This window comes from Seriola aureovittata, chromosome 15 (genome assembly GCF_021018895.1).
Source record: "Seriola aureovittata isolate HTS-2021-v1 ecotype China chromosome 15, ASM2101889v1, whole genome shotgun sequence".
Taxonomy (NCBI): Eukaryota; Metazoa; Chordata; class Actinopteri; order Carangiformes; family Carangidae; genus Seriola; species Seriola aureovittata.
Genome location: NC_079378.1, coordinates 12,046,756 through 12,069,246, shown reverse-complemented (window position 1 = coordinate 12,069,246; position 22,491 = coordinate 12,046,756). Strand labels below are relative to the sequence as shown.

The 22,491-nt window shown below is 38.9% G+C and overlaps 1 protein-coding gene across 1 annotated transcript in view; it reads left to right on the top strand.

Moving 5' to 3' along the window:
• fstl4 (follistatin-like 4) overlaps positions 1 to 22,491 on the top strand; it is a 223,803-nt gene that overhangs the window by 77,981 nt on the left and 123,331 nt on the right. The window contains exon 4 of the mRNA XM_056396883.1: positions 18,064 to 18,306. Within this exon, the coding sequence (XP_056252858.1) occupies positions 18,064 to 18,306 (243 nt within the window). The remainder of the gene's footprint in view (positions 1 to 18,063; positions 18,307 to 22,491) is intronic.

The following is a 22,491-nucleotide window of genomic DNA, read 5'->3' as shown; positions in this document are numbered from 1 at the left end:
AAGAAACTGGTTTCAGCCACATCTTGGTCTCCAGAAAACAGGAAGTTAGAACATGACTTAAAGCCTTACCGTTTCATACTACTTTTTTTTTTTTGTTTGTTTTGTTTTAAACCTCTAAGTTTGTTTTGTGCATTCTGTGTTCTGTTTGGCATACTTTCTCCTTTAGTGAATATGAATAAATATCTGTATAGCAAAAAAAAAATCTCAAAACAACTATTGTATTCCTTATTTTATGCTGCAGAATGTGCAAGCTCAGTTGCGCAGTTTTAAGTCAGCAACACAATGCCCTCAGCGTTTCCACCAACAACAAGCCATATGGAGTTTGTTCCTTGTGTTAACTGTATTCCCTCCTTCAAATTTAACTGCTAAATCTAAATCCAACTTGGATTCATAGAATACCCACATCTCCAGGCAAGAGGCATATTTCTGGACTCCCGTAAACACACTGTCTGTTCCAACAAGCCCTAAATCCCTAATCCTCAACACATTGGGCCAGATCCACGTCGCTCTGTCTCTGTTCACCTCTCTCTCTTTTCATATTTCTTTTTTTTCTCTCTTGCTCACAAATTCTCTTGTCCCCACTCACTGTCTCTTTTATATTCGCATTATGCCTCATACTCGCCTGATCTGACTAGGGATGGTCACTTGAAGAAATTTCCTTGATCGATCATCGAGCAAATTAACGATCAGTTATCAATTCATTATTAATTATATTAATTATATAAAAAAATGCCTATGGCAGAAAATACTAAAGAAAGCGTTTTTTCCCTCAATGAAATCTTTATTCCAAGAAAAAATTATAATCCAACAACAATCCTCTTAAACAAGGCAGTTAAAGTTTAATCGTTTAACAATAAAACAGCAAAAAAGATATGCGGCGCTCCTAATGACAGCGGAGACCCGAGGCCCTGAGCCAAACATCTTCATAAATAACAACCCAAAGCTATGGCGCTTAAACACGGCATTGCAATGTTTACAATGAGCTTCATTATTTTTCAGCTCAAAATGTTCCCACACCAAACTTTGCCTTGCTCTCTTCACGTTTACCTGCGGTGCCTACGGCAGCCTGTGCGCCGGTAGCTGAGTATTCATTTTTCTCTGTTGAAAATTTAAATTGCGCCCCGGCTGGTTGCTGCCACGTAGAGAAATTCATTGCATTGCTTCAAAACACACTACACAACACAACCTCGTTGATTACACATGTTAAATCGATCAGATTCCACGTGATCGACAAAATTCCTAACGATCAGTTAACAATCATTGATAAATTATGCCCACCCTTAGATCTGACAATCTTATATCGTCAACAATCTTACCTTGATGTAATGATGCACCTTTCAGATGAATTGTACAGATTGTGTCATAAAATGGTGCTGTATTTAGATTTAATTTTAAAAGTTTCATCGCTGCTAATGAGCCCATTGTTAACTGTTTAAACAGCTAGCCCGCCCACTACAGCTTGCAACGGCAGTCCTTGTTCTGCTCCGCAGCCTTGGCAAGCTTGGCGTAGGGGCACATGTACAAGTTCTCCACCAGAACATATCAGGAACCACTGCAACAGCTGCAGTCCAAGAGTTGCAGTCCGTCTGTAGGACAAAAGACTTGCCAGCACACAGGGAAACACAATTTTTCTACACAATATTTCTAGTTAAGATACTTGCATATACAGAATTCGTAAATAGAAGACAGCATTGTGTGCAAAGAGTAGTGGTGAGTGGACAAACATCAGAAATAAGCATCATTGTGGCAGAGGGATGTGAATCACAACTTCCAGTCAGGACTTTCAGAGTAAAAGAGAGTGGAAAGAGGATGCAGAGGCTTGAGTTGGAGTAACGGGCTTTGTATGTTTATGCACAACTAATCATGTGATCACATGAGTTCAAATAAATCTTTGGAGAGACTCGCGATTCAGATCATGGATTACAATTTCACTGAAAAAGATTGTCATATTGTGTTTTGGTCAGATCGCCTATCTCTAGGCGGAACACACACACATACTCATAAACACACATGCACACACACGCGCTGACTGCTCAGTGGTGGTCCCTCAGTTGCTTGGCCTCCATTCATTTCACCAGCTGCCCTCAAGTCACCCATCCCCCATTCTTGCTTTCCTCCCAGTCTGATTTCCCCTGCTCTCTCTCCACCCTCGATCCTCCTCCCTGTCCCTCCTATCTCTTTTGCACCTTCCCTCTTCTTGTCTGTCACCCTCTTGTCTCTGCCTCTGATTTTCATCCACCCTTCTGCCACCTCTCACCTGTGTCCCTCCTCTTACACCCCCGCTCTCTCTTATCTCTGTATACCTCCTCATCCCCCTTCACTTTCTTTTCTTTTCTTTTTTTTGTAACATGGCAAGTTCAGCATGGTGTTGCTGTCTTCAGAAGTCAAATCCGGGTTATAGGAAGTCGTCCAGACAGAAAATCACAGGGAATAGCAGATTATTTAATGTGTGCTAAAACCATAACTAATATTCATCTTATTTAATATGTAATAGCAGGGGATGGGCTAAAAGTAAACACGTATTTATAGATTTCATCAAAAAACAGGTGAAAACAGGTGCTGTTAAAAGTGTAACATGTAAAATTAAAAACAATACAATGTAAAGCAGGTGCATGTGAAAGGTGTTAACTAGACACTATCGAGATCTTACTGTATGCCTCAACCAGGGTTGCAAAATACAGTATATATGATAAAATGCTTTATTCTGCTTCTTGATTCAAATCTACATCAAAATACATAAAGTGATCAATCATCAATTACCAGTTTCTTTGTTTTTCCATTGCAGAGTAGTAGTTGAAAATTAGAAAATGTGTAAAATACCATATCAGACAATATTCGAAAAGTCCTCTCAAAAATTATGATCTCCACCTTCAAAATTCACATTTATTCTAATCTGATACCCAGTTAACAACAATGCAACAAAGTACTAACGCTTAAATTAGGAACAGTAATAGACAAGGTATATGTCCCATTCTGTGATTTAAAGAGAAATAAAAAGCTGAACTGACAATATGAACCGAACTTGATTCGAGCAGCAGGGAATTAGGTTACTGGCCCAAATCCATTAAGGTCAAGAGGTCACATTACTTTTCTCTCTTGTCCACCCACGCCTCCCTCTCTGCCTCTTTTTTCCTTCTTTTTATTCACGGCATCTTCCTCAGACCCCTCCTCTCACTCCTCTCCTGCCACCTCCTTTGTTCGCTGACTCTGTCTTCCTCCTGTCCTGCTGCCTCCCGTCACTCCTGGAGTAATGACAGCCAGCTGTCAACACCACACCGGCTCTCCTGACCACTGAGCAGACCCGACAGCAGCACTGATGAGATCACTCACTGAACGTCTCTTTCTGGGCATGGCTCGGTCAGAGCTATTTTAGATGGCAGTTGTTCTGTTTTATTTATTCATTAGCTTCTGTTTTTTTTTTTTTTTGAGTCTGGTGTTGTTTTAGCTCGTGTTTATTCATATGTACGTGCCTGAGTCCATCCTGGCTTATTTATATATTTATTTTTTCTACTGATGATTTAAATCTAAAAAGAAAAAATATATATGACTATTTTTCTCCATGTTGCCTCTTGGGTACCTTGAGGCAAATCATCATTTAAACATTAGTCCTGTCAGTTGTATAAGAGGGAAAAAAGTATTAATGTTTTATTCAGTACTTCTAATTCTGGGCTGTTCCGTTTATGGATCTGTCTTTACCTGTCTCTGTCTGGTTTGGCATCGTCTTCATCAGTGTCTGCTAGAGTTAATGGCATGTCACAAACATGACCATTCACTTGGAAAGCATCACATGTGAATTGAATATAACTCTTATAGCAGTGACGGTGCAGTCAAAAGTTTATCATCTTAAAAATGCTTCTCTTTCTGATTGGGATTATTTTGTATATTGACACTTGATGGACATTTTTTAATGAAATCACAGGATATGTGACTGCAGAACAATGTGATATTAACTATTTGTAGAATTTAAAGGGGGTCACAAAACCAGAAAACTGTTACTTTCTTGGGTTTATGTAATCTTTTCTGATATATACCAATGTCATCACACAATGGCTGGTTTTGTTTTGGCAAAAAAGGAATTAAGAAACTAATGTGTCATCTTTTCATAACACTGACTATGTGCAGTTATTGATTAATAGAGGAGTGAGTGACAACCTAAGGAAAAAACAACATTAAGTGTTGCAGTACTTCTTCACATAAATTGTCCAAGTCTCCGAACTCTACTGGAGGGATGGACACCATTCTTCCAAAAGATATTTCCTCATTAGGTGATTGGATGATCGTGAACTCTGTTTTCCTGCATTGTATGGAACCATCAGCATTGTCTATGTTCCTCTTCTCATTTTTTTTAAGGTTTTCCCTTTTTACTCTAATTTGTCAGTAGTCTGAAGGTTTAGAAAGATTTTTCAGAGAAAACATGTTCCTAGCTTCAGAGTTTTGAAAGATATATACTGTACTGCAAACATTCATCACATTAGGCTGACTTGTCAAGTAATGTGATTTTATGTAAATAGGCTTTTGACATGTTTTTGTCCTCTTTTTGTTGTTAATATGCTGACGACATTTTGACATGTCAGTAGGAAAACCACAGATGTAAATAATAAAATAACAATTGCTGAATTCACTCTAGCTGCTTCAGTTTCAAGGTACTGGCTTTGTGCCTGCAAGCTTGCTGTCAAACTGTCATGGCTTACCGGGACAGCGGACCATCTTCAATGTTAATAGTAACACCTGTGCTTTTCCTACAATGACAACTCATAATATCAACTGAGAAAAAGGCCTGTTTTTTGTTGTTAATAATTTGACCTTAAAAGAAAGAAAAAGCGGTCTATTTATTTATTCTATTTATTATTAGACTTTGTTTTGGCTTTCCCTATGGTTCCATAAGATGACGAGCGGCTCTGTAACAAAAAGCATCATTCAGTAAGCAGGAGCCAGTGCCCTTTCCAGACCCTTGGTGCTGTAAAGCTTGGTGAAGCTGAGAGCTCTGTGGCAGATTTTAGTCCATCTTTTAGCTTTTAGCACTGTGGGTCACAGTGTATTTTTTAACTTTATTTTATGATATACAAAGATAGTCTATAAAGGGCTATGCAGCCTTCCAGATGCGCACTAGCTTTCTGAGGGGCTTTCATTTCCAAGTTGAATCCTCTATCTCGCTTATCCCATGGTTTTGTCATTATTATCTTATTATCTTTCTTCCCCACTGTCTCTCTATCTGTGTCTCTGTTATGCTGTCCGTATGGTATTGTCTTTGCTGGGAATAGTATGTGTACCATGTCCAGTGTCATCAGGACCACAGAACCCATCTCAGTGGTTTGCATTTATTTCTGAGGAAACTTTCTCCATGGGCTCTTCAATAACCCACCTGAATTCTAGCAGTATATTTGATATTTTTTGGCGCTGGGCAAAGGCAATGGAAAGGCAATGGAAAGGCAATCCTTATTTCCCTGTAATTAGTCATTGTTGTCACTTGACATCACTTTGCAACATCCCCACCTCTGTTTTACAAAGCTGAATTTGCCTGTGCTTAATTGGATCAGTCTGATTAACTCTCTTTGGTGGTATTAGGTCTGACTCATCGCTCATGTAATTGGGTTTTTCTTCTCTTTCTTTTACACGTGCCATTAAAGTAGACAAAAGGAGCAGGCAGATATGGAAGACTCTGCGTAACTTTGCATTGTGCATGTTTCAGCAAGACATATTGGAAAATTGAAGGTAACAACATAGTTGCTGATTTAAGGCCACACAACCTGTTTCTGCTTAACTGTCCTTGAGAGGGTAAAGCTGAATGAAGTCCTCTTTGAAGGCAGTTGAATGTTCTGTGTCACAACTTTGTGAAAATATTTCTAACAATACACTAGTTAAGTTCAAACAAGTCTCACTTGTTTATATACTGTCAGGTATATTGTACAGTCCAGTACCATTACCATCAGAATAATGCTACCTCAGTAATTGTGTAAAGGTTTCTCAGCAGCTCATTCCCTGTGATTGATTTTATTTTATTGCCTCTCTTTAGTGTCCAAACATGGTTTTCAAGTGTCAAGCCTGCAGCTGCATTTACACATTGACAGCAGTGTTGCTGTAAACTGAAATTCCTTCACTGTATTAGAATCTTGCTGTTCTGCAATGTATAATTACATGTCAAACCTATATGACAAAACACCATGATGGATACAGTGATGAACACTAAACACTGTGATTGTTTGCATTGCAAAATAATGAAAAATATAGATAAATATGTGAATAAATAAATAAGTATACAGTTGGAAATCAATAGGGATGTACTACATCTATATCTGCACACGTTAGACACAGTAATTCAGCATGCATATACACTCCACTCCTTCAACAGTCTAAGTGCAAAACTCAAGATAAGGTGAAGTGAAAAGCTTCATTCACACAGGACTAATATTACCTGAAGGATGCCCAGTGATTTGTAATAATAGCACAGATCATTTGGGATTTTTATCTTGTGTGAATCTTCCATGTCTGCCAAGACAGAAATACCCTTGATTATACTAATCTTATGCAAATGGTCGTCTCAAAAATGATGTAAATTTCAGTCACAGTTTTTTTTAATCTTTTTTCATCTTGTAGATATGGAATCATTTTTTATTTCACGTCATACAGTCTTTTGAAAACACCTACAGTGCAAACGCCCGGCCCAGTGTCCCTGTGAAATATATTCAATTCGATAGGACAGTGGGATGTTACTAAAATCTCATATCCTGATATAGGTCGTTTCATATCTGGATATCATGTATCACAATATAGCACACATTCTGTAAATGCAGTGAATAAATACTTTATATAAAATGAACAGATGGAAAGGCCTATTTTCTAATTACACTTTGAATTATATACTCCTAAGCCTATAGCATATGAGCTATAGAATGCCCGATCAACAAATGCTACAGAACGATGGGAAGCAACAATGAATTGATCCAACCAAGAAGAATGGTCTTCATAGTTAAAGCCTGATATAGTTTATTCCTCCGTGGAAAAAATCCACGTTGTTGTACAAAAACTATTAAAAACACACCAATGACATGTTGACATGGGTGGCAAGGGTGACCTGTTCCTTCATTATAATCAACATGTGCATTGTCGTTAACTTTGAGTCAGTCTCATTTATGACACTGTCCTGCTGTCATAAATACTCACTAAAGCAAGAAATACACAAAATAAACCATTTACAGTTAAAAAATAACCTATAAACTGCATTTGTGACTTGTTTTTGAATGGGGTGCCAAGTACCACAGACAGAGTAGGGAACCTGGTTGGTTTTGGTCCAACATCAGCCTTATACATTAGTTATAAGTGCTGTATTAGAATTTTACCACTTATAATTGCTGTGCAATTTTGTGTGTCCCATTTTAGCAGAAAGTCATGGTAAAATGCAAAATTTATAATCATCAAATTATAAATATGGGCTCAAATTAGGGTCAATAAGATTTTGGCCTTTGTATAACCTCTCCATTGATATAATTTATTCATAGATTTTAGTCTCAAAGTCTCATTTTGTTTTACAAATACAAATCTTTTCTACACACGCACAAACTTCATGCACATTTATTTTACAGTTTTACAAAACTACAAACTTTGGAATTATTTTTCATCATCACTTTACAACCTCAACCTCATCTTACTGACCCTGACTTGAGTCCATATAAACCCAATCAGGGCATCTCTAATACACAATAGAACCATGTATGGAACTATGCGTCAATCCCTTTTAACACGGAGTATAGAGAATCATTTTCCTTCATGTGACGCCTCAGTGCTCTTTGATAAGAATACTGTTGTGGTCAGTAATATTCTGCCCCCCTGAATGGACATAAAGGAGTTAATTTACAACACAATCTCTCTGGGAATGGAGTGTTAAGCAGCCAAAGCCCACCCAACAGATGAAGCTTTTATAAGTCGTAAGAGACGACATAGCCTCTTGATCTTCTCTCTCTCACCTTTTCGCCTCACCTCTGCAGGTTCTCGCCCTGCGGGGCCTATTAGTCATCTTGTCTGTGGGAGTGAGGCCATCGGGGGTGCTTGGTCTCTGTTCTCCCAGAGCCCTGCAGAGAGGGAGGTGCAGGTGTGGTGTCAGCAGAAATACAGTATACATTGTAGAGAGATGTATAAATAGAGAGATGAATAGCGAGAGGTGAGAGCAAGATGAGGCTGAAGATGGATCGAAGGGATTATGATGTTGTTGATAATAAACAGGGACAGAGTGTAGCGGGAGCACATCGAGAAGCTTTTACAGCTATGGAAAAACTATATTTTTTAATAAGGGGAAACAAACATTTGACTCAGACTGGAGCACGCAGCAGAATACACCACCCATTCTCTTTCTCACACATACGTGCACATTTGCAGATACACAAACACAGAAACGAAAATTTAATTTACGCCTTGAAGATTGAGATATTATGGCTCCAAATGCTTGCATATAGGACACAGGAGGGACATTTCTTCTTTTCAAACACTTTCTATTTGTACACTATAGACTCCTGAGATGTGAAGGGATCCTTTTTCCAGTCGAGATTATATTCCCCACACTCACATGCTTACTCATACCTACTGCAGAAAAATACATTTGAGAGCTTATTTCATTTTGGCTGTGCTGGCATTAATGTGAAAATATGAGTGTGGCAGCTGAAGAGGACTGATGCTGGAGCCCTACATTTCTGTAGCCTTAGTTGTAGCTGCAGCAGCGGTAAAATTGCAGGAAATAATGTAGCAGATGGTGTGAACCAGCTTTTCTGAGTGTCAGAGATCAAGCACAGGTTGCTCTGTGGGCCTTTTAAGTGTACTTTGCTACTACAGGCACATGCAGACATGTAAACACTTGCATATACACACCAAGACAGTCAAGTAAGAAACGGCTAAGCATACTGTAGAACTATGATCCCCCTGGTGTCGGAGCAGATGGTGTGTCGTGTATGATTTTCTGTTGTTTTCATGAACAAAGCATGAAACTCAGGTTAGTTTGTATTCAGTGTTGATTACTGTTGAGTGAATGTTGGGATCTAAGAATGCAGATGCAAAAACATCTTACATCCATCCGAACATGTAATTTAATTAGGCTCTGAATCCAATTAAGTCTTTTCATTAAAACAGGGGAAAATGTGTCAGTAGGATGAAATAAGTAATGTGTCTCACAATGTAAGTGAAAGTTAAACAGTTGAACCTTTATTACCCGATCTGTAGAATTATAGTGATAACACTGAAGTGAAAGCCGCCTGGGAGAGAAGAAACATTCCAATGTCAGAATTAAAGTAACTGCAAATGCTCCTTCACCAGACTTGTGAGCACCTCTGACTTAAGCTCATCCTGTCTGTCAGATTGTTATTACCAAACAATGATTATTTCTTGCCCTTTTACAGCTTTTCTTCATACTTTATTATTTGAGAAAGCCCAGAGGCTGCATCTAAAATTCATTATTTCACAAGAGGAAGCACTGCCACCCGCCTAAATAATTTTCAGTCCCCAGGGGAGGGCAGCCCACAGAGTGAGAAGCAGGTACCTGTCATACCTTACTCAATGTGACCATGTGACTGATGGCTGCCGAGTGTGAATTCCATCTCAGTCCGGCCTCACACTAGTTTCTCTGTGTTGTCAAAGCTTTGTACTCCCAGATGGTTCACCAGCTTTTTGCCTGTGCGTCTCTTTCGATTTTACTTCACCTCCATTTTTCCGCTCTTATTTTCCTACCCCGTGGGCAGTCGCACTTCAGGTTACCCAGATAAAACATGTTGCATCATGCCAACATCTAAATTAGCAGTTTTCTTGCATAAACATTAATTCTTAAATGTCACTAGTTAGTTTTGAATTTTTTTTTTTTTTTTTTTTTCCAAACAACTTTTTGTACATTCTTCTCAGTGAGTCCTTCGATTGGCTCCAGACCCCACTGTGACCCTGAAAGAGACTCAGTGGATGGAAATAAATGAAAAAAATTTGTATAAAATGTGGTGTAGCTCATGGCCAGCATGAGGCATCACAACAGCTCATCTGTCACTTCACAGTTGTTGGGTGAAATGCTTGTAGTTGGAAAATGTCAACTGAAATAAAGGAATAAAGAAAACGGCCTTGAGTGTTAGAGTCCATCCAGATATAAAAAAAGTTTTGTTAGACAAGTTAGAGTGAGGGGCTGTAGAGGGTCACACAGTGGAGTTACCACACATTATATGCTGAGTATGTAGGTATCGAAACTGATTCAGTGAAACAATGAGCAATACACATTGTATGATCATGTTAACCTGTAGGTGTGCCCTGCTTGGTCACGATAAAAGAATGACACACAAACCTCCAAATAAATTTCCAATATAGTGGATCATTTAGGAGACCCCCATAGCAGCAGCAGCCCCCGCTCTCCTAGGTCCTTTTTCAAGATCAATCAAGATCAATACCGGCCTATCAGCTGAACCAGCCATACGAGCCCAGTGACATTTTCTCCGAGGCACAGACCAAATATCCTTGTTCTGTGAAGGCTGAACCAGCCTATCTCTGTTCTCCACAACATTACTGTCTCACATACAAATCTCTTTCACTGAATTTTAACTCGTCAGTGGTCTTAATGTTCCATCATTTGTTTGTGTTCTCTTAAGTCCTCATCTTTTTTTCATCTCAATCGTCTGTCATCTGTCTTTGAATTTTCTTTTGCTTCATTAGTTTAATTCCCTTTCTACGTGTTTGTCCTTTATTAGTCTCAGTTTCTCATTTTCCTGCTTTCTCTTACTATTCACTACTTTTTTATGTTTTGTCTTACTGCTGTTGCTGCTAGAACCTATAGATAACAGTTATTAGCATAATGCTCTCTGTATTCAGATAACAAGTTATACCATTCTTCAGATTAGCTGACTCAAATAGCTTCAGTGTCCATCCACTCAGTCACTGCACACTAAGGTACTGGCTAACCTGCCATTAAGAATGAGGTCATGGAGGTAATGGGTACTTTGCAGCACTTAATGGAGAAAAATGGCTCTGGTAGTAAGTTAATATTAAATGTAATTATCTTCTCAAGTTACTTCACATAGTGGTGTTGCCTTAGTCGTCTCTATTGTCCAGACTGAGTCAAAGTATGGTTTACTCTCCGTCTTGTTTGTTTGGTTCTTGGTCCATCACTGTGGTCTGGTCACTTGTCAATTTAGAAATGTAATTTGATCAACTTTTTGTCCTTGTTTAAGCAGATTAACATGTTCCATCATTACCTGACAGCAAGCATCAGTTTTTAATGTTACTGAAGGCCATATGTGCAGTATTAAATTAAATAGTTGGAAAGTTGTCCTGCTGATGATTTTTGGAGTGATGCTTAAATCCAGCCAGAATATTGACAAATCAAGACAGGCACACAAATTACTATAGCTGGGCAAATTATATATATGACTTTGGCATCATGACTGATCTGACCTTGTCTCTACCCCTCTGGGTCAGTTAGCATTAAGATTAAATAAAATAGTGCGTTGTGTTGAATGACTCTAATCATTAGCCATCTGTTCCAGTAGCTGTCTGTCATTGTCATTAAGATATTTTACATTTTTAGAACTGGAATCAGGACAGTCAACATCACATACAGTAGTGGGAGAAAAAAGAAAAACTGACAGTTTGCACATGTCTCTCCAATTAAATTTAACGTCTTCACTTCACACCATAAATTTAATTAAAAAAAAAAAAAAAAAGCTTTCCTGTTTTTGATGGATGTCAATTTGTTTTAGTGCAGGAACATTCAAGAATTCATGCTTCTGCAGGATTTTGCGGGTTCCTTAGAGAAAGTTCCCCAGGACTAACTTTTGTTTTCCCTGTTGCCCAGTGTGGTGTTCAATATGTGCTCCTTTCTGAGTAAACATCTTTGTATGTTGGTGTAAGTAGCTATATATGGTGTGTGTAGTAATTGTAGGTTTGTCCCCTGCTTCAGTAGTCTGCAGTGCATGTGAGTACTCAAGTGCTTCAACAAGCTGCCCCTCACAAAAACCAATAAATTTGTCATAGTCTCTAGTTATTTTTGCAGCTAAATATTAGTCATTAACGATAGTGTCTGTCAGATTATATTAGTAAATTTGTCATTAATGCTTTATCAAAGGCTGTAGGGACAGATGTTGTGCAAATTAATTGTCAAAGTCTATTTCTTTGTGCATTTTTTAAAATCAAACATCAATGATTTCAACTGAAGGATGCTCTGGACACAATTTAAAACCATCATTTCTTAATTTTAAAAAAGAGGGAGAAGGAGAGCAAAAGATTTTTCTCAAATATCTATGTAATTGAAGAAAAACTCCGCTCTCTACACTCCACCTCTTGGTATTTGTAATCCTGTTTCCATCCTCTCAGAAATGTAGCATCAATTTGGGTACAATGCAGCAAAATTGACAGTTTGTTCTTATCTGTATGTATGCCACAGCATATCTCACCTAGCACCAAGGGCTGCTGTTGTCCATTGATATTCAAGCTCAGCGTGCATGTCAGAAGTGCTTTGTCCGACAGCGCGACACAGGGGAGACAGTGTTTGACGGCGCGTCTTAGAATTTAATTATGTACAGCTGCTTCAGAGCAAATAGAATGATCCGTAGGATCAGCAGATGTGACAGAGCTTTTCTTAGGCTGCAAAACACACAGGCACAAACACAAGCACTTCATACACATTCACATTATGCGTGCATACACATGCTACACAACTGTACTCACACAAGTTAAATGAAAAGATGACACAAGGACACTTCAGAGGCTGAACCACATCTAACAAAATCTGTCTGCTGGCAAAAAAAATGTCCACTCTGTTTCTGTAAATGTCACATACTAATATCCTGAAGGATTTGTGGCTGTAGCTTCCGTGTTTCCATGGATCAGGATGGTTTATAACATTGTAGTGCTGCAGGCAGCGAGTCCCGAATCAGCAGGGCAAATGTTCTTCCAGTCTAATTAGTAAGAAGCCTGGAATTGTCCCTCTGTCTCTCTGAGGAGAAAGTATCAAAAATAACAAACTCCCCCTCTGTGGCGCTGGATTTAATACAAAATAAATAATGTCTGTTGTTGATTGCTTTTAAATGTTTAAGGGGTTTAAATAGCTTGAGTCTAGCCTCAGGTATAAATATATTGAGGCATATTTTAGTTGTTAAATAGAGCGAGGACATTAGTACTTTGCTTCAATAGTGAAGCAACATATTCAGACTCTTTCTTATTGCCTGTGTGTGTGCTGTGTTCTTTATGCGAGTGTGCTGTACAATGCATATGTGATTGCGCGCATACAGATTGTATGTCTCGCTGTGGATTCAAATTGCCAATGGCTTCATCACAATGATATAGCGAAGGCTTAGACTGACAAGATTGTAGCTTCTCCTGACAAATGAAAAGGCAGTCAGTCAAGCAGACAGTTGTGCTGTGCCTCCAGTTATGCTCTCATCCACTTTGTCATGCATAAAAGGAAATGAAAGAGGAAACTTATCTTTGTCTGTCGAAAAATGTCAGAAAGATAAGGCAAAATGGTCTTAACACTTTCTACAAATCCCTCATGCTCCCCTACAATTATCGACAGTGGTCCTTGCTAAACATGTCTGGGAAATCTCCGATTATAGTGGACAATACTCGGTCTCAATTTCCCTGAAGCCCACCAGAGCTCCACACCAGATCGGTATTGACAAAGCGAAAGAGAGAATATACACATGCAGAGCAAAGTAAAGAGGAAAAAAAAGACAGAGGACCAGAGAAAGAACTAGCGAAAGGATGCAAGGCTTGACACTGGATGGTCAGCCTGGCATTGTCTTGGCACCTCAGAGCCTCTGAACTTATAAGAGCCATTTATAAGCACTGTGCCGGCAGCTTAGACAGGGAGGATTATCAAATGACACTTTTAGCCTCTTAAGCAAGCCACAATTGCAGCCAACATGGTCTAAGAGAGCACAAGACAAAGGACTTATAGCGAGGCTGAACGCGAGTGCAAGGACTTAGCTAAATGTCAGACAGCTTGTGTATTGTAGATGTAACTTTTATGCGCTATTGTTTCTGTTGTTTGAGTTGATGCTGTTCATGTATTCTTTTCTCTGAGCAAAATGGGAAAGGGAGAGGGAGCTGATGCTGGAGAAAAAAAAAAAATAGTGAAAGAGGGAGGGAGAAAACGAGGAGGATGAAGACGGAAGACAGCCACCGGTGGGTAACTGCCGCAGGACGCTTGTAGCTAAGCATTTAATCTCCCACGCTTGGAGAATACAAACGATCTTGTAATCGTCCCCGACCTTGACATGAACAGCAAGGTCGCAAGGGAGCCGGGCTATTTTGCATTTCCCACAGATGCTTTGCCGAGACACGTACAACAATTAGTAAACTGGAATAAAAAAGAATCAAGTCTGTCTTACTCCCCTCTTCTTCCTCTTCTTCTTCTTCTTCCTCCTCCTCGTCTGCTGCGTCCCAACACTCCCCTCAGGGTATTTACCTGGCACACCCCCAACCCACAGCTGCCTTTAGCAGATTAATTATGATAAAGGAGGAGTCAGTGTTTCCAAGTCAGTTCCGACTGTGTTGGGCTGAAACTATTATTATTTTTTATTGACTAGTCTATTTTTATATTGTTTTTCATTTGATTTTAAGCCTAGTCTATAATATATCAAATGTAATAAAAAAAATACCCATCACAAGTTCGTGGATACTAAAAATGATGCCCTTGCATCGCTCAGTTTTTCCACCCAACAGTCCAAAAAACCCAAACATGACATAAAGAAGTACATTAAAAGACACTGGAGTCAGGAAACATTTGGTGTATTTCTCAAATACTTAATTTAAGCACAGATGTTGTGTATTAGACAGTGACTGAACACAAGAGTGTATGCTTGCCTGTATACTGACACCTCAAACTGAGTAGGAGGGTGATGGTGTATTAATGCGTGTGTATAAGCGTGTATGTGTGCCTCTTTGCGTCGGCCCTGGATCACTTTTAGGTAATTAAGGGGACTTTTGTCCTCCAACAACAGCACATTACCCCTATTATTGAATATGCTGAGAGTTTAGATATGATTATACTCTAGGCAAATTCAATTTCTGTTTTCAGCAGTTTGACTGTAAAAGCCTGGATTGGGTTCTTTTAAGTTAAGCCAGTGTGGTTTTTAGCCTTATTCCACAGGGGGATAATAGAACTGACCCCTTCTCAGCATCTCTACTGACTCCACCTCAAAACAGCAATAGCACAATAGCCACTAAGTCCCTTTGGGATGTGTATTCATTTCCTAGTAATGGTAAAATGGCCTTCACAGTGTGCCATAACTGAATTGTAATGTTATGACCGACAGCTGTAGCCTTTGTTGTACTTTGTTTAGCTGTTAGAATCATGGTTTCATTTTCACTATTTTTTTGTGTTGTTTTCCTCTGTACCATGACATTGAGGTTGTTCATACTGTGCTATTTGTTTCTCACAGTACTGCAGCCAACAGGCATCTCCTTTATATTTGCCCTGGTTTCCATGGCAAATAACTGAGCTTGTTAACATCAAAGGTAAAAAAAACAAAAAAAGGGCAGACAGAAGGCTTGAAATTTGAAAAGAAGAAACTGGTAAAACTATACTGGGTCATTTAAGGGTGAAGTTTTGCTCTTACACTAGAATTTCTAATTTTTTCGAACAGTTTTCGACATTTGTATATTTCGTAACAGCACGGAGAGTGTGGGAGTTGAGGGTTGTGGAAGGTGAGAACTCTTATTGGTGATTTTATTGGTTTTCCTTCAGCCACAGAAAATAAAAACTGAAGCTGTGAAGACTCTTTACTTGTCATAAAGTATACTTTTAATTTTTATTAATTTCTTTGCATGTAACATGTATTTATTTATACATAAAAACACATGATCTTTGATCAAATAAACTCTAAACTGGAGTTGTCAGTGAATTTAACTGTGTGGATGCTTTAGTACAGGGGTCGGCAACCCGCGGCTCCGGAGCCGCATGCGGCTCTTTCATCCCATGAATCATAGTGGAGAATAGCTGCTCACATACATATGTGGATCCGAAGATCGACAGGAAGGGTTGAAAGTCTCGACAAATGGACGGCGTTTCGGCGGGTATACCGGCTTCCCCGAGTGTGACGTTTATTTTGAGCGATGAAAAATGATAAAATATAATTTTATTTTAATATTTCAAGATCACAATAATCTTCCAATTTAGAACTAAAATCTAAAAAAAAGAACTAACACAGATAAGGATAAGGATGAAAGAGCCGCATGCGGCTCCGGAGCCGCAGGTTGCCGACCCCTGCTTTAGTAGAAGTTGTTCAAATTTGTTAATATTGATTTTGCTTTCTCGTGATCATATGAATAATGTGTAAACTCAGGGAAGGTTTCCAACTTTTTAATGTCTAATTTATTCCCACCGACATTTTTGCAGATGGGCATGAGAGGCACCACATGGGGTTGGGGGGTGGGGGGTATCATGCTCAGATATCTTTAACTTATGTTGTGTATAATGGGAATAACTACATAGACACAGCACTTTTTGTTCTGAAATCTTTTTTTTCAGTTTTTTTCCCAAAGTTAATGAGAAATCGTGCTAAATAATTGTGATCTCAATATTGATCAAAATAATCGTGATTATGATTTTTGCCATAATCGAGCAGCCCTACCCTGTTTGTACCTTTTAATCATGCACTTTTTACTGCGATAACCCCAAGGCATGTGAGCCCATAAATCCAGTCCTCAGATTACAACAAGAGAAGAGGTTCCTGGTCAAGCTCATAGAGTCAGGAAAGATCAGTCCAAGGTGGAGCATTTGGTGGGATCAGCAGCTTTTTGACTTGCTTTAAGTGCAAATAGATTAAATCAGGGGGAAGAAGTGAGGTGTCCTAGGCAGTGAGTGGAGAGGATGCTGGCGTGTGCAGTGTGCATCTTTGCATGCATGTGTGTGTGTGTAGGACCATAAGAAGGAGTGGCTTATGAACATGGTTAACCGTGTGTGTATGTGTTGACGGGGACTAGAGTAAGTTGGGCAGAAGATGCAAGTTCTACTTGCACTTTGAATGCACTGACACACTCAGGTATACATATTTTTGTGTGTTTGTATACGGATGTGCACAAATATGTGTGAACGAGTGCTGAGAGGTGTTAATGAGGACACCTGGCTGTTTGATTTTTAGGATTTGTATTTATTTATTTATTTTTTTAAATAAAAGGACTCTCCTTGTTAGCACTGTGTTATAACTGCGATCAGGACTGGAGGTGTTTGGCTCGAGTTTACGCTTTTTCTATTTCTGGTGCATACTGTGTAATTCTTATTGTTACTGTGTTGTAATAGATGCGTTTCTTTTTGTTTTATTTTACTCTCATATCTAATACAGTATTAGTTCAAGATGAATCCAAGCCTTGATTTCTGTAAAGCAGGAGATATAATGTATATAATGGAAAATATGTTCTTTGTATTTATACAGTGAATTTGTTGTCAAATATGTGAAGTGCCTCTGAGAATGAAATGGTACTCCTCACTGGTTCAAAGTTTTTCAAATGATGACTTAACATCCTTTGGACAGGACATTTAAAATTGCTCCTTGCTGTGACATACTAGGATATGATATGAAATTCTGTGTTCAATTCTTCCTGTTTGAGGTCTTAAGTTTGCATCCTGCTGCTTTAGTAGAGTGGGTGAGGCCCCTGATACAGCCAGCCTGTCTGAGTAGTCCATCATAAGTTATGTTATTATAATGTTATTGAATCTGTTATTGAACCCTAACAGCATGTTTCATTTATTTATTCAACGTTTAGTCGCACTGCGCTGTCATTGGTGACAAATGGTCACAAATATGTTTCATAGACCTACCAACTTCAGCTGGATATGAAACCGCAAGGACACAATACTTTTGTCTGTCTCAGCGTGATTAGTGAGCTTGCTGATGAGCAACTTCAGCTGATCTCTATCTTGTACCTTTCTCTGTGACTCTGTTCAGAGAGTCATAAAGATAAGTAAAATATGTGGATACAAACCAACGCTTCCCTGTCTTTTTTTTTCCTTTTTTTTTTTTTTTGATTTTATTTTACTCACTAGCTTTCATGAACTTTTCTTATTTAGTCTTGCTGTTTTCATAAATAAACACTCTTCTTTTGCTTCTTCAGCCCTTTCCGACCCAGACGAAGATCCATGTCGGAGGACCTACTGTGGACGGGGTCGGCAGTGTGTGCTGATGGCAGAAACTGGCCGTGCCGAGTGCGTTTGCCAGGAAAAGTGTCGGCCCTCTTTTGTGCCGGTGTGTGGCTCAGACGGCAGGTTCTACGAGAACCACTGCGAGGTTTACCGCACCGCCTGCCTGGAGAGGAGACGAATCTATGTGGTGCACAGCAAGGAGTGCTTCTTCAAAGGTATTGCTTTACTGCTGCATTGATACACTGACACTGCAGAGGGCTGCTATACACTGTAAAAAGATCTAGTTCAACAAGTTATTTGAAATGACCAGCAGCTGGTTTAAAAAGTCAAATTTCCAATAGTTATGCTGTTGTCTCAAAAGTAATGTGGGAGTGATTGAAGTTTAAATGTTGTATACAGTACCTTTAATGGCATATTACATCCGTTTTACATCCAAGTAGTTGCAAAAATTTAATATTAATATATATATTGATTAATTCAGATTTCCATATATTTATTTGATAACAATATCTTGAAATGTAATAACTTCAGCTGTTTGAAAAAAATGCTGCATGTGATTCAGTAAATTACTGAATTTGAGATAATATGAAAGCCTTAAGAAAAGCAAACAGATGTTAGAGTATGTAAACATCATATAGGTTGTTACAGTTATTACTTTCTTGCTGTGCTGTTGCCACACCACAACAAGAACGCAGAGATGCAGCACAGACTTTATGTCTTTTATGTCTGACTGCATTACTGAATCTGGTGCAGGTTAACACTTGAGTGAGTGAAAATTGCCCTCAGATTATTTTCTGATACCTGTGTGGCATAGTTTTGAGCTATTTCGAGGCTGCAGTGGGGCTTTGACTTTAGTTTGATGTTGAAACATTTAAACAATAATAGAGTTGTACAGACAAACAAAGCAATTGTTTTGTTACACGTTGCAACCTGTCAAGCTCTAGTCACAGACATCAATCATTGTGGAAATCATGCCGTTTCTGTCAGCCACCTTCTCAGTCAAGATGAAAGAAAGAAATCATTTGTAGTATGGCACTGAAGGCTGTGGCTCAGGGTGGAGTTTGTCTGGGAAACGATGGCTAAGCACCGACACTGGCACTCAGACAGTAAGCATATTTTATCAGAACCTGTATTCATCTTCTCTGTGTATTCTGCTGCTGTGATCACACTCCTTTCAGTTCAAGTCAGCATAGTCACTTGGCAGTTGGGCCTATCGCAAACATTGGCATCTAAATCACTTATAGTAGCATGCTAAAAGTTGATTTAATGATCAGTCTAATTGTGGAATTATAATGCTGAGTTTTAAATTCAGAGGATTTTAAACATCTATGTCATAAACCCTGGTGCTCATGCAAACATTTGTAAGTTCATTTAGTATGTCCACATACAGTCTAACTCCTGAGAACCCCCCCCCCCCCCCCGTACTACATCAATATCCTGGCACTCACAAATCACCACTAGGTTACTGAGGATCACCAGCTCTCTATGGTAAATCATTAAAATGTTCACTCCGTGGCTATCACTCATTAGCAGAAGTGCACTCTCAGCATGAACAGTCAGCATTATTATCCAACAAACAGCCCAGTCGCTTCATCATGACTTCGATTTAAAGGTAACAGTGCTAGGTAGGGCTTCTGCTAATTTTAACTATACATAACGCACACACACACACCATCACAAACGCACACAAATATATATATATGTTTTTTTTTTACCAATGACTGGGAGTTGGCAGCCACTTTTAAATACTGCAAGTATGCATGCGTATGTGCAGTGTACCTGCTGGCATCTTCTCCACTTAAAACTTTCTTTGTCCCTCAGGGTGTAGAAATTAAAGCTATAGTTAATTAGAGTGCATGGTTTTGTCAATGCTGAGCAGATACAAACACTCACATGCTCACACAAACAAACATGGCATATAGCACTTTAAGTCCTATCACGTTAGGGAGGGAAGGATTCCTGGCACACACCGCCATGCATTGCTAATCCACATCAGGGATGTTCAGTTGGAACATTTGGCTTAAACCCGAGATGTCTGAATGAAAACCAGCAGGAGATGGAAAGTGTTGGAAATCAGTCATATGTCACGGGAATCCCGAGTGCATGTGTGTCTCTGTAAATGGGAAGTAATTATTTCACCTGACATACAAAGACGTCATTGGGAGGCATGTCTCACTGTGTTGTGCTAGAATCATTATTCACAATTATCCTTTTTCAGTAGTCACTGGAGGAACTGGAGAGGTAGTTCAGTGGTTAAGTTGTCTCTGGCCTCTGGCTGGTGGTGCTCTTCTCCTGCTTTGCTTGAATCCTTACTGTCTCACTCAAAACTCTGGAAAATAAAGCCTTCTTTAAAGCCTGTATAACCAAACACTGGTATGACCTGCTGCAGAATGAGCCACCTTGCTGGCTTTTTCCTCACTGCCCTATGAATGAAATTTGAGTCAGGATTTAGCAGGTGCTCCAAGTCAACAAAAAAAGGACCAGAAAATCTGCTGGATAAATTGCAGTTGGATAACACAACAATATTGTATAGACGGGTAGTATTCAGGGAGTGCTGCATTGTTGTTCCCTTGCAGTATTTTGTTTCACTTTGAAAATAATTAAATAAAAAGTAGATGAAACTACATTTTCTTTTTGTTTTTGAACACATTGATTTTTTTTCTTTCCAGTTTCTCCTCTGTTTTTTGTGTTTTTATTATATATTTTGTGGCCCATTTTTAGAGCCCAGAGATAATTAAATGCTAGATGGCAAAAAAAATAAAAAAGTTTTTACTCTCAGACAAAATAGATGTCTTTGGTCCCTGCGGCTATGTAGGAAGCTACTTGGTGAAATCTTTTTTTTTTTTTTTTTTTTTTTTTTTATGTGTTTGTTTTTTTTTTTTCTTTTTTATTGTAATTTTGGTTTCAACTTTAAACCTAAAAGCTCAGCTCTGAAAGCCAGTTTCCTCAGGGCTATGGCCAAAGTCACAGTCTCAAATTTGGCAAGTACTTATGCAGGCTTTCGTTTCAGCATATCTGGATTATTATGATTCTCTGTGCGCAGCCAGTTCAAAACTCTCCACACTGGCAAAAGAAAAAAGACCACATTTCCATTGTGCCGACCTCATTTCAATAGTTCCCACTTACAGAACTGATTTTAAGGTTTTGTTTATTCATATAGCTTTGAGTCAGAATGTCATTTACAATCACTGTTCGACCACCAGGTCACTCAAGACATCTCACAAAATATTGTTTTAAGCTAAAAGGCGACTTTGTCTTTTCTGCTGCTGCCCTGAGGCTGGGGAATAGCATTCACCATTCACACTTTTGTCATCTGAAATTATTATTTGCATGCTGTGGCTGCTGAGCCTCCATGGTCTTGGTTATTGACAACATGATCTGTCAAGACATTTCCAAGGGACAAGTATCCTTTAAAGTAAACTGCACAATGGATGACTGACAATATGAACATTTTCCAAAAGCCTGATTGGACAATACCACCGTACCACTAACTAAATCATTTTTGCACAGGTACGCCAGCCATGTGGTTGAGTCCTGTTTTATTTTGTGTCCATGACACGTTAGGATGTGTTAGGCACACATACACATACAAACACAACAGACACCTTTTAGTTTTATGATTTTTAATTAAATTTTTATTTTATTTTTTCCTCAGGCAGTGTGGAGAAACGAGGGAGAGTGTTAAATGGTTCAAACCACTGCAGACCTGTTGAGGCAAACATAGTTGCAGAGGTGAAGGAATCTACTACTCAGATGTCGGTGGGAACCCAGATATTCTCTTTGCCGCTTGAATGAGGCTGTAGTCTGCTTCTAACCTGATAGGACTGGTGTACTCTAAAGTGTTTGGTGATGCTTTGGTGGTTTGTGACAGACAGGAGAGGTGATTGCATAGAGGTTAAAAAGGATGACTGTAAAGCTCTGAATGGAGCTCTTTGTTCTGTCCTGTCAGTGGTTTCTATATATTTACACTCAGACTGTTTATCCGGTAATCCATATTAACTTAGCAATAAGTGTGCATGGTACAATAGACAGTAGAATAACAATGGAGGAAGAAAAAACACCTATAAAATTGTATTTTCACAAGTAAATAGATAACTATTACAGAATAGTAAAAGAGAGACAGAAGTGTAAGGAAACGAAATAGGATAAAGGGGTTTTCATTACTGGATCTTTTCAATAAGTTTAATTCTGTTTTCTTTGCAGCACTTTGAAGATTACTCTGAGCTAGCTTAAGCTATCCACTCCACAAAGACCCTGCCAAACAATCAACACCGAAACTCTGAATGTCTAACATGAGTCACCACGCTGTCTCAGGAATGGCAAATTGATAAATAGCTTCAAAGTTAAGTTATTTGATCCCAAATGGCTTCATAAGGGGCACATTGTCAGTAAAAAAGACT